The sequence below is a fragment of the Arvicola amphibius genome, chromosome 11 (genome assembly GCF_903992535.2).
Source record: "Arvicola amphibius chromosome 11, mArvAmp1.2, whole genome shotgun sequence".
Classification (NCBI taxonomy): Eukaryota; Metazoa; Chordata; class Mammalia; order Rodentia; family Cricetidae; genus Arvicola; species Arvicola amphibius.
This window is the reverse complement of record NC_052057.2, coordinates 111590584-111603783: the sequence shown is the minus strand read 5'-3', so window position 1 is coordinate 111603783 and position 13200 is coordinate 111590584. Positions and strand designations below refer to the sequence as shown.

Sequence of the window (13200 nt, the reverse complement as noted above, 5' to 3'; positions counted from 1 at the left end):
CATTCATACATTGAGTGCCTTCCTCAGTTGCTTCTCTACCTTACTTTTGAGACAGTCTCTCACTGAATCTGGAGCTATTCAATTGATCAATTGTCTAGACTGACTGGCCAGTGAGTCCTAGAGATTCTCCTGTCTCCACTTCCCCAGTGCTGGGATTACAGGAGTGGTCCAAGAGGACCTCGTTTGTCTTTCCTTTACATAGGAATTGGGGATGAACATTCAGGGCCTCATGTTTGGAGAGTAAGCATTTCACTAATTGAGCTGTTTTGTCAGCCTGAATAATACGCATACACACACACACACACACACACACACACACACACACACCACACATACACATAGTCCACACCACACACACACACACACACACACACACACACACACACACACACACACACACGAGGGGGCAAGGAAAAGGGAAAGGCCATCAGTGAAACTTCTTATTTAGAATCAGCACATTTGAGCCATCCCACCACGGAGCCCAGACTGACATCACACTAATTGACTTCTGCCTCAATATCAAGTGGACTTAGATTGTAGGCTTGAATCCTTTAGTAGATTAGTTTTAAAGCATTGTATTTTATCTTTTCTTCAATGGCAGCATATCAGAGACTGGGATAAATGCTGTCCCAGTTGTATAGGCAAGCCTCCTAGGTAAGAGGGTTATCATAATGGGTATTCAGAAAAGGCCTGATGCCAAAGGGAACACCTGCTGCATCTCCCAATTTCATGCTGGTAGAACCCGAAAATCAACAAACAAGATGGCAAGAACAAGGGAAGACCCTGTGTGTTCCAAGTGGGCAGTTTGCGGGAGGGCTCTGCAGGGCTGTCTGGGCTTTGTAGCTTTTTCCAGCAGTGTCTAATGAAGTGAGCTCTCTGAAGCCTTACTTTGCCATGCAGAGGCCTGTTATTCTCTGCTTTTCTTCCTTTTCTGGCCTGGCTGCTGAAAAAATTGTAAGCAGTCATTGATTTCTTTGAGTGACTGAATTAGACTGCTTTGCTTAGCATTTTAAAGGGTTCTTTTTTGGGGGGAAGTTGGAGGTTGACAGTGTTTTTGAAATGATACATTTTGGGAGCTATTCAGGATTCATAACTAACATCAACTTTTTTTAAGGGCACATGAGTGTTTGAAAGAAGATTTTTTTAAAAACAGTTTTAATTTGAAGAAGTCAAGAAATAACAAAACTGCACATTACGGTGGGGATGAAGCAAGAAACAATTTTTTGTCTACTAATGTACTGATCAATCAGCATTGATTTGGTTCTTACTACGTGTCCAGTAAGCGTGAACGCCATGTGTAGGAGGAGATAATGAAGTCAGCTGCTTCTGGAAAGAAAACGTCTAGAAAACAAGCATATTGGCTTCCAGAGGCTCAGGACCGTATGGACCCTGGACACACAGGTGCAGGTTCTCTGAGGACATTTGAAGACTCTGTGTCTTTAAACTTGATTAGATCCTGTCTTCCCCACTGCTGGGGATTAATCCAGGGCCAGGGGCATGTTAGGCAAGCGTTATGCAAGTGAGCCACTCCCCAACTCCAACATTTTGACATACTTGTCTCATTTGATCCTTTTTCAAAGCAACATATTAAAATGTATATGTGGGTGTTTGTGTTAATTTTTTTAATTTAATTTTTTAACCCACCCACACATTCTTTGTCAAATACAGGGTAGACAAGGAAGATGTGAATTTTTCTTTTAGTTATGATTATAAAACTTATGAACAACAGAATCAAAATACAAGAAACCAAATATTCAAGCCAGGACTTGGTGTGATACGAGAAAAATAATTTAAATTTTAAAAATTATTTGCCTTTATTTTTGTAGATGGTAAAACCAAGGCTCAGAGAATGAAACCCAGCCTAGACCAGATTTAAAAAGTCCAGTCCTTGCACTTCCAAAGACATGATTTTCTATATAGTCATATTCTTTTTTTTTCAGTTTGTATTGAAAGGATGCTTATTACACAACGTTTTAGGTGTTTAATAAAAAGGAGTTGTCAAGTAATCAAACTTCAGTGGGTGACAATCAAGCTTTGGGTTTTACTAGCTGGGACTCACACAACACTTGAACTTCTCTGAGTAGTCACCATTTGGTGTTCTTTTACCCCTTGCTTTAGAAAAAAGATGGGGGCCATTGTTGCACTGGTATGACGTGCAGAACCGGTGCCAAGAAGCAGCGACTCAGGTTGGATCTTAATTGAGGGAGAAGGAATTTCAAAATGTAGTGAGGTCTCTGCTCCACCCCCAATTTCCTAACATCCAAAAACATTCACTTTTAATTCCCGTTGTGATTGCATTTCTGATGGATGAGCCAGGCAGAGTTGTAACTTGGGTTTTAACCAAGACTGCTTAGAAAATGAGGACCTAGGAAAGTAGATCGAGGCCACAGAATCACCAACAGTATTTCTCTGTAATCAACAGAAGAAATCAGTGATGGACAGTATCCATAAAATGCAAAGACTATGACGATATATCAAATAGTTAAGAAAAGAATGACCAATGAAGTAAGGCATTGCTTGGAAGAAAGGATCAGTGTTTGCTAGCAACTTCCCTCAGTTCTGAAAGTGTGGCTGAGATTTGAACTAGAATAGAGTATGATTCTGAGGAAGGGCTGAAAAGAGTTCCAGACTCCAAGTTGGTGTTCATGACTGTATGTTCCTGGGTGTTCTGGTATCCTGCTGGATTGACCCGACCTTTCATAAAGAACAGAAAAGCTTACACAAAACCCCAATAACCCATCCATGTCCTATATGCAGTGGGTGATCTATGACCCTAGACCCTATTTGGAAGGACCCATTCACACATTCTTTGCCCAATACAGGGTAGGGTAGACAAGGAAGATGTGAACTTTTCTTTTAGTTACAATTATAAAACTTATGAACAACAGAATCAAAATACAAGAAACCAAATATCCAAGCCAGGACTTGGTATGATATGAGCAAATCAATCGTAAGATTTTCAAAATGTATGGAATGGGTAGGAATAATAGACCCGGGACTAGAAACCACCTGCCCTGGACCAGTTTTTCCCTCTTGAGGATCTGATGTGAGAACTTGGGGGTGGAGCAGTTGAAGCCTTTCTGGTGTCAGGTTGTCTTTTGAGACCTTCCACATGTTCAAGAACTCAGGCCCAGCGCCATCAGCCTCTTGTGTCCTGCTTGATTATTTTTATCTCCTAGTCATGTGAACTCTTTTTTTTTTTTTTGAAAATTCACTGATCTGAAACTTGCTGTATAGGCCACCTTCCTCTCCCTCCCAAGTGGCAGGCTTGAAGGTGTGCACCACCATGCCTTGCCATTCGTATGCATTTTAAACAGGCAGTTAAACATTTCTAGATTCTATACCTATGGTTTTAGCTCATTTGCAGTTATATTTTGAATCAGTATCCTTAGATTGATCTGTCTCTTGAAAATGAGTCCTGGAAATTTTTATTGTTGCAAATTCAAAATCATGTGAGAAAAAATATTCTCTGGAAAAGCATTGTTTTCTATATAAGCACTGCCAAATTAAAAGATGATACTATGATTTGAGTTCCATTGTGTATATGATTTGATGACGTATTTGCTAACCTTAAAAATTCCTTTTCAGTCATTTTAATAAAGTTGCTTTAAAAATTACCTTGTAGCTAGAATATGACATGTATCCGGCATCCCAACACTTGAGAAATGGAGGCAGGAGGTCAGGAGTTCAAAGCCCTTTTCAGTGACATAGGGAATTTGAGGCCAACCTGGGCTATTAGAGAGCCAGACTCACTACTCCCCCAAAATGAACTATCGTGTGAAAGTTTTGAAAACAAATTCCTGAGTGGTTTAAGTTTGATCTGAATTATATTTACTCCCAGAATGAAAGAAAATGGCTTCTCTGTAACTATATAAGATTTATTCATGAAATTCTCAGTACAAATTTATCTACATCACACTGTTCAGTTTTCTGTGTGATACTGTACAGAAACATACTGTACAGTATATAAGCAGAAATGCTGTACAGTGTTTGTACTTATTTTATTGTAAGATCGACCCTAAAGGCCTCTAAACAAGTACTCTACCACTGAACTGTATTTCCAGGCTTTTGTTTAGGTTCATGGTTTTATGATTGCTGTCTGTTACAGCGGGAAAGGCATGGTGGAAGCCTCCCCTGGCCGGGACAGCAAGGACAGGAGGTTGGTTGCTTATATCTGAGTGGGTCAGGACACAGAGAAAAGCATGCTGGCACTCACCTGGATTTTTCCTTTTCCTTTTTTTTAATGTGTGTGTGTGTGTGTGTGTGTGTGTGTGTGTGTCTGTGTGGGTGTGTTTGTCAACTCAGCCCACGGGATGGTATCACTCACAATCGGTTAGTCCTTCCTGGAAATCCCCTCAGACAGACACAAATGTCTGCCTCCGTGGTGATCCTAAGTCCAGTCCAACTGATGGTGAAGATTAACCATCCCAGTGTCCCACTCAGAACTTCAAATATGATTTATAGATGCTCAGATTATGGTTTCATTGGAGGGTGTGGTACACGTTTGTGTTGTATTATTAATGTTTACTGGTACCTTGGGCTTTTCCACATTCCCAGCCTATTCTACAATTAGATTGACCATGGGCCTAGCTCTGATCATGGAATACACTTAGTGAAGCCATGGGACCCACCTTCCTGTGATATCTTAGGTCTTGATTGTTACTGTAGCCTCCCTGGCAGGCACAGATGGGTTGCCTGAGTTGGGTTACCGTTTACTACATTTCTGCTGCTAACACAAAGTACTATGGGGCTAGATTACAAATAAAGGAAGTTTATTTGGCTCATGATCTCAGTGACTAGTAAATTCAAGGACATCCGCTGGGCTGGGCTGTATCATGGTAAATGTGGAAAGTTAGCAAGAGAGGGTGGACGAGAGCCACAGGTACTACTGTAACAAACCTCTGCTGGGACAATTAACTTATTCCTGTGACAAGGGCGTTAACTGTGACGGCTACACCTTTATGACCAGTCACTTCCTGTTAAGCCCTGTGTCCCAACAGTGTCACCTAGGGATCAAACCTCTAACATGTGGTTTGGGGAACACACCCAAACCACAACAGCAAGCTACCTTGAAGATTTAACATCTGGCACCTGCTGTTTGTCGGTAAAGGGGAAGTATCTTTGGAGTTCATGACAAAATCATTCACTAAACTCTATGAACATTTTATGAGGCATGGAGAAGGTGGTTACTTGCCATTCTCCTTTAAAAGGATCACCTTTTTCATTTATCACTGCAAATATATTGACTATTAGATTAGTAGACTATTAGACTATATCAGTGCAAAGATATTGACTATTAGATTATTAGACTATTAGACTATATCAGTGCAAAGGCATTGACTATTAGATTAGACTATTAGACTATATCAGTGCAAAGGTATTGACTATTAGATACCTTATCAACTTAAAGCATTGTTCAGATAGCTGTGGAACAAAAGTCTCAGAGATATAACCAAGACTTTCTGTGGCAAGCTAAAGTATTATTTGGCTTTATTTTTGTTTAATTTGTTTTATCCTTAAAACTCTGTTTTCTATTTTGTTCTTACTTAAAATAGTAAATTTTGTGTAATTATGAGGTGCAGTGTGATGTTTTTATGTATGAACACATGTTAAATGATTAAATCATCAGGTTTATTAACATGCTTCATCTCACCTACTTGTGATTTTGGGGGGATAGAGGATGTTTAAAACTCTCTAGTGTCCTTGAAATAAACAATTTAGGATTTTTAACTGTAGTCACCATGCTCTGTAACAAAACTCCAACTCCTGGGTCTACAGTCTGTTGAGTACATCCACATCTGCCTGAGCTGGAAGGATTTCACACTGAGTCCAGGACTGCTTGAACCCACGCAGGACTAATATGGCAGACAGAGTTCCGAGAAAACTCAAAGTGAGCCTTTCAAGAGTGCCAGAAAAGCTAATTGCTATGAAGTTATTTCAGAGAACTTTGAGAAAGAAAAGACACCGCTTTGTGCTCAGTTAATTTGTCATTTGTCCAGAAGTAGAATGGAGTAACAATGCCTTCAGAACACATTGGTGGGGAGTTCCTGGATGCCACCAGGATGATCAATTTCTGACTAAGGCATTTTTCCTGTCTTCCTTCCTTCATATTTTCCTTCCACAAAGCACTGTGTTTTAGCAGCTGCTCTTGGAGTCCTTGAAATTCATTTTTCTGCGCTCACTGACTGAATTTTTAAAAGATTTATTTATTTATTATGTAAAAACATTTTGCCTCCATGTATGCCCCCACACCAGAGGAGGGCACCAGATCTCATTACAGATGGTTGTGAGCCACCATGTGGTTGCTGGGAATTGAACTCAGGACCTCTGGAAGAGCAGCCAATGCTCTTAACCACTGAGCTATCTCTCCAGCCCCCTTGCTGCTTGAAATTTTAACACTCAGCTCAAGCAGTCACACAGGGCTGGAAGAAGAGAGCATTTTGGACCACAGTTCTGGAAAGGTATTTACATTGGGATGAGGTAAAAAATTATGCTGAAGAAACAGCTCTCTTCTCTCATCCCTGGCCATATTTATTACCAGGCCAGAATACACACACAGTAGACATGCGTGTCTGAGTCTATATTCAGATACTGAGGTCTCACCAGACTGGCTGCAATGATGTCTGCCCTTCTCATGTCTCCTGCCTTGGAAGACTGCTGACCCAGTAAGGCCCTGCTTAAAAAGGAAGAGGAAGAGAAGGAGGAAGATAAAAGGACAGGATGCTGGGAGTTCTAAAGGAAGCCTCATTAAGATTCTGGAAGAAAAAAGTCAGAAGTCTTAGGAAATACCAGATTTCACGAGCTGTCACTCACGCCAGAGTGGGCTTCTGGTGATGCTGCTGTGTTTGAGTTGTTCCTGCTCCTGTGTGATGTGATGTGGAGACCAGAGGAGGACATCAGTTGCTGTCTTCTTCATTTCCTTGAGACAGAGACTATCGCAGAACAAGAGGCTCATCTATTTCAGACAGGCTGGCTGCCCAGTGAGTTCCTGGAATCTGCCCATCTCTACCACCTAATGATGAGATCACACGCACATGGAACCACGTTCAGCTTTTATGTGTATGCTAGGAATTCAAATGCAAGACTTCATCAGGCACTTTTACTGACTGACCCATCTTCCCAGTCTGCAGTCTACTTTCTAAATTGCTTTTGGCAGCTCTCACTTTAGCACTAAAATCAGTCAGAAAACCCAGATTCATGTCACGGCTCATCTGACTTCTGATTTCCCGTATGTAACCAACAGTATTTCCAAACTTGATTTTTAACTTCTAAACCTGGTCTGACAGGCTCAATCTGCTGACTTAATGAAGTTGGGCAAGGATCCAAATGGAAGGAACAACCAGAAAAGCCACGATAATAAATGTAAGCAATTAGCATGTCGATAACATCAGTCTAACCTGTCTGCCAGACTTTCTGAAACCTTTTGTTCTGAAATCGGTATAAATTTGCAAGAAATTGCTAAAAATCATGTGCATTGTTGTCATTCAATTTAGCTCTAAGAAAACTGCATAACTTCAGTTCAATATCAAAACCAGGAGATCAACATTGGCACAATTAATAGTGGCTACACAGATTCCCCATGTATCACATGCACTTGTGTGTTTGGGAACGTGTACATGTAGCTATGTGAGATTTTATCACATGCTAGATTTGTGGACCAGTCAGGAAAATCAAGATGTGTCACTGCAAGGCTCCCACTAAGCCATTCTCCACTGTTTCTAGCTATTCCCACCACTTTGCTTTCACCTCTAATCTTGAGCAATAATCAATCTGTTCTCTATCTCTATTATTTTAGTCCAAGAATTGTATCTAGGTGGAATCATACAGTATGATCTTTGGGAATTAGCTTCTCTTCATTCTGCATTGCCTTGAGATCTATAAGACTTGTATCAAACTCTGTTTCCTGCTCTTACCCCCAACTGGCAGCCCCCTGCACTCCTGCTGCAGCCCAGAGAAACACTTCCAGTACCAACCATCTTTTTCCAGATGAGACCAGCGTCCTGGGCACTAGCTCCCCACCTCACTTGGCCCTATGCCAAAGATGTAAAATTTGTTGCAGATGCCTGAACCTTAGTGCTTCAAGGTGTAGACCTTTCAGCCCTTGCTGTAGCTGCTACCCATAGGGAAGAACAGTGATTACTGAACAGAGTAGGGGGAGTAATACCAAAGTAACAAAAGGAGTCACTGTTGCAAAGACAATTGATTTAAAAGCTGGATACAAAAATACTGGCTTTAAATGTGCTCAAGGTGTTGCCAATAACACAAATGAAAAGGCTGGCACTACCATTACTACTGTTTTGGCCTGTTCTGTTGCCAAGGAGGAGGTTGAGAAAGAAGATCAGCAAAGGTGCTAGCTAGTCCAGTGGAGAGCAGAAGAGGTGTGGTATTGGCTATTGATGCTGTCATTTGTGAACTTAAAAAAAAATAGTTTGAACCTGTGACAATTTTTGAAGAAACTGTTCAAGTTGTTATGATTTCTGCAAATGGAGACAAAGATATTCGAAGCATCATTTCTAATGTTGGAAGAAAGGGCATCATCACAGGAAAGTGTAAAAAATCTTAATGATGAATTAGAAATTATTGAAGGAATGAAGTGTGGTAGAGGATGTATTTCTCAATATTTTATTAATACTTCGAGAGGTAAAAGTGTGAATTCCAAGATGCCCATGTTTTGTTGAATGTTCTAGTGTCCAGTCCATTGAACCTGCTCTTTTTTTTAAATTATGTATACAATATTCTGTCTGTGTGTATACCTGCAGGCCAGAAGAGGGCACCAGACCCCATTACAGATGGTTGTGAGCCACCATGTGGTTGTCGGGAATTGAACTCAGGATCTTTGGAAGAGCAGGCGGTGCTCTTAACCTCTGAGCCATCTCTCCAGCCCCTGAACCTGTTCTTGAAATGGCGAGTGCTCATCAGAAGCCTTTGGTCATAACTGTTAAAGATGTTAATGCAGGAGCTCTAAGCACAATGGCTTTGAACAGGCTAAAAACTGGTCTTTAGGTTGTAGCAACCAAAGCTCCTAGGGTTGGGGACAATAGGAAGAACCTGCTTGAAGATACAGCTGTTATTACTGGTGATGCTGTATTTGAAGAAGAGGGATTGAGACTTAATCTTAACAATGTTCAAACTCAGGACTGAGAAAAGTTGGGGAAGTTGTCGCCAAAGACAATGCCATACTTTTGAGTGCAAAGGTGACAAAGCTGCAGTTGAAAATTGCATTCAAGAAATCACGAAGGGGGGGGGGCTGTAGATGGCTCAGAGGTTAAGAGCACCGACTGCTCTTCCGGAGGTCCTGAGTTCAATTCCCGACAACCACATGGTGGCTCACAACCATCTATGAGATCTGGGCATGTATGCGGGCAGGCATACATGCAGACAGAACATTGTATACATAATAAATAAATAAATCAATTAAAAAAAAAGAAGTCACGAAGCAGGCACAGTTGGTGACTATGGAGAGGAAAAGCTAAGGGAGTGACTGGCTAAACTTCCAGGTTGGAGGGCCATGCGATGCTGAAGGAACGAGAGGGAAGACGAGTCACAGATGTTCTCAATTCTTCAGGATCAGCTGTTACAGACGGCTTTGTTCTAGGAATGAATTGCCCTCTGTTTTGGTGCATCCCAGCCTTGGATTCATTAAAGGATGATAATAAAGACCAGGAAATAGGTATAAGAATTATTAGAGGACCCTTCAAAATTCCTGCAGTGACTATTGCTGAGAAAGCCAGTGTTGCGGGATCTTTTACTGATAGGGGAATTCTGCAAAATTCCTCAGAAGCTGGTTATAATGTTATGCTTGGAGAGTGTGAGAACATTAGAAAAGGGAATCATAGATCCAACAAAGGTTGTATAAACTGCTTTACTGATTGCTGCTAGGATGGCCTCCTCGTTAACGGCAGCAGAAGTTGTAGTGACAGAAATTCCAGACGAGAAGGACCCTGCAATGGTTGGAATGGGTGGAAGGGGAGGGAGAGTTGGGTGATATGTTCGAATTCCTAGGAGAGTGCTTTGCCCTCATCAATGAACTGTGATAGGAAGCTCAAGGGAGGTTCTTCACTGATGACATCAGAGGAGTCACCTGAAGAAAATGACTATAACTGTCCGTTATTGGCTTCCATTGGCAAAATAAGATGGTTCAATGCTGTCATTGTCCATAACTACAGATTATTTACTTTGTATGTTTTTAAATAAAGACACTTGTACATTCCTGAGAGAGGTGCAAGAGCCACACACACACCAGTGTCCTGATTTCGGTCTAAATCACGGAGGCATTTCTATTATTCCTGTGTCACCAGATGAGAAGTTCAGAAGCAACCCTTCTGCGGAGAGTGAGAATAATTGTATACAAAATAGAGAATTCTCCAGTTATGTGACAACCCTTGTGTACTAAACTTTTGTTTAAAGGTTTTGTTTTTTTTTTTTTTTTTTTTTAAAAAGTTGCGTCTTTCTGGCTGCTTTGCAATATTCCAAGATGTGTTGTATGGATGTACCATAGTCTGTTTCCTCATCCATTTTTAGCGGAGTTTTGGAATACTGTAAAAAAAAAAAAAGCTGCTGTGCTTTTTTTTCATGTGTATGTTAATGCGGCTTCTCTGTCTCTCTGGAATAGAAGCCTAGCAGTGAAAGTACAGGAAGAGGCATGCTTAGATTTCTAGATGGGCTGCACCATGTTAAGTCCTCACAGCGTTGTGTGAACGACCGGGTTTCTCTGCATTGTTGTCAGCATTAGGTAACCTCACCTTTTAGTTATTCTAGATAGCAACATTTTGTTTAGATTATAATATAATTACAATATTTCTTCCTTCCCTTCCTTTCCTCCAAACCCTCCTAAATACCCTTCCCTCATCCCCTTCAAATTCATGGCTTCTTTTTCACTAATTTTTTTTTATTGCATACATCTATATATTTGTTTATTGTCTTAGTTGCTGTTTTATTGCTGTGAAGAGACACCAGGACCAAGGCAACTCCTATCAAGGAAAGCATATATATATATGTATATATACATATATATGTATATATATACACACACACACATACGTATATATGTGTATATATACATATATGTGTATATATATATAAATAAAACTAGAATATAGAGAAAAGCCATGAAGTGATAGTTCATCAAATAGCATCTAAAGATAACAGATAAATATACGGAAAGATGTCTACCAGTATCGCCTGTCAGCCACAGATAAGAGCAAATTAAAACCACAGTGGGGCCCAGGCAGTGGTGGCATATGCCTTAATCCCAGCACTCGAGAGGCAGAGGCAGGCGAATCTCTGTGAGTTCGAGGCCAACCTGGTCTATAAGAGCTAGTTTCAGGACTAGCTCCAAAGCAACAGAGAAATCCTGTCTTGAAAAAATAAAACAAACAAAACAAAACAAACAATGGGAAAAATTACTATATACCTAACAGAATGGCTAAAATGGAAAAAAAACACAATGATGAAAATATTGGTAGACAAAAAAAGAATGTCTGAATAAGCCACAGGGAATCAAACTATTAACGATTTACAAAAAGTAAACAGAAACAAAACAAAACACAAAACACCAAAACTTAAAATGAAACCCTATCTGAAAACACCAAAAATGACCAGTTAGCCAAATAAACCCTGTGCTTAGTTGTTGATGATGGGAGGAGTGGCAGAAATCCATACTGCTCACATACATCAGAAAAATAAAGTTATTTCTACAAAAAGACTCACAACAAACTTATTTTCCTCATCTTTTACCTTTTCTTCTGCTTGTGTCAACTCGTTAAAATAACATGAGAAGAAAGATTTAGAGAATTAAGTGCAGAGTCTTCAACATAATGATCCGTATATAAGCCGTGACTGAGGGACAGCAGAGTTTTCCAGTGTTAACTAACTTATTTGGACAGGTTTTCGGTGGTCTGGTTTTGCAACATTTATTCCTGAGCTTTGCCAATTATTTCTTCAACATTGACACACGCCCATTCCGCTCCATACCAGTAGCCTTTAAGAGACGTGTCTATAAATAGTTAAGAGGATTTGCAGTCTTACACTGTATGTTCTGCAATGAAACGTAGAACACTGAACAGGAGAACTGTCACTATGGAAGCAGTGCAGAAACTTGCACTTGGGAAGCTCACTTTCAGAAGCTATACATTTTAAGAACAGCACCTCTTAGTTCTTAAATATTCATGTTCCTGTAGAAATTTATCATTATTCTGTAGCAATGGTTTTAGAAAGAAGTCTGTATTTTTATTTCATGATTATCTGGCATATAGTATTTATAGCAAAGAAAAATATTCAAGAGTTAAAAGCAATAGTGAAAGAAACTAAGGATAGGTTTTCTGCTTTTAAAACAATTATCTCCTAAAAGCAAACAAGTAACCAAAGCTGTGGGGACGTAGCTCAAGGGCTGAGCGCCTGTTTTGCTCGTGGGAGGCCAAGGCTCCCCTCTCGAGAACAAAAGCACAAAAGTAAGCAAACCACTAACAAAACAAAAACTCAACTCAAAAAGCAAGGGCAAAGGGAAGCTGTTTAGGATGTAGAAATCTGGACACCAGGTAATTTCCAAGTTTTTAGGTTTCCTGTAGATTGTTTCAAAAATATTCCTGGTAAATCTTCATTAATCTACTGTGGATAATGATACTAAAACTGACTGCTGGCTTTATAGTCTTTACAGATGAACCTTTCCCTGCCAAAGTCACTGGGGATTGTGAAAGTCATCTTACCTTGACAACAGTCCCAGCCTGAGAGTCCCCTGTATGTTCTGCGGCTTGGTGAATTCTGAGATTATAATCTCCCTCTGCTCTGAACAGGGGCAGCAATTGTGTCCAGGTAGCCTGCCCTGGAAGATGCCCTTCGAGGCACTCTTGGGAAAGGCTGGGCATGTTTTCCCAACAAATGCCTCAGGCAGATCGTCTTGTCACCTGGTTTTACACCAGTGGATCCTCTCTGTTCTTCAGTTGGCTAATGCTGGGCCATGTCTGAGTATGCTGGGGACCTTCTTGCAAAGTTACGCTAAGCAAAACAAAAGGCTGATCCGTTCTGTGGATAAGCAGCGGCTTATCCATGTACTTTTAGCTTTTTATTCCAGGTAGCGCTGCTCACTGAGTGTGTATGTCGTGACTGCCCTCTGTAGGCGAGTAAGTAAATTTTCGTCTTTATAAGCCGCTGGACTGTAGCCCTGTGTTCCAGGTGAGAAGGAGCTGAACAAAAGGCAGCAAG

The 13200-nt window shown here is 40.6% G+C and overlaps 1 protein-coding gene and 1 pseudogene across 1 annotated transcript in view; one reads left to right on the top strand and one right to left on the bottom strand.

Moving 5' to 3' along the window:
- Positions 1-12863, bottom strand: part of Rgs20 (regulator of G protein signaling 20) — a 64751-nt gene extending 51888 nt beyond the window's left edge. The window contains exon 1 of the mRNA XM_038347800.1: positions 12705-12863. Within this exon, the coding sequence (XP_038203728.1) occupies positions 12705-12863 (159 nt within the window). The remainder of the gene's footprint in view (positions 1-12704) is intronic.
- On the top strand, positions 4784-9985 carry LOC119826513 (annotated as a pseudogene).
- Positions 12864-13200: the final 337 nt, after the last annotated feature.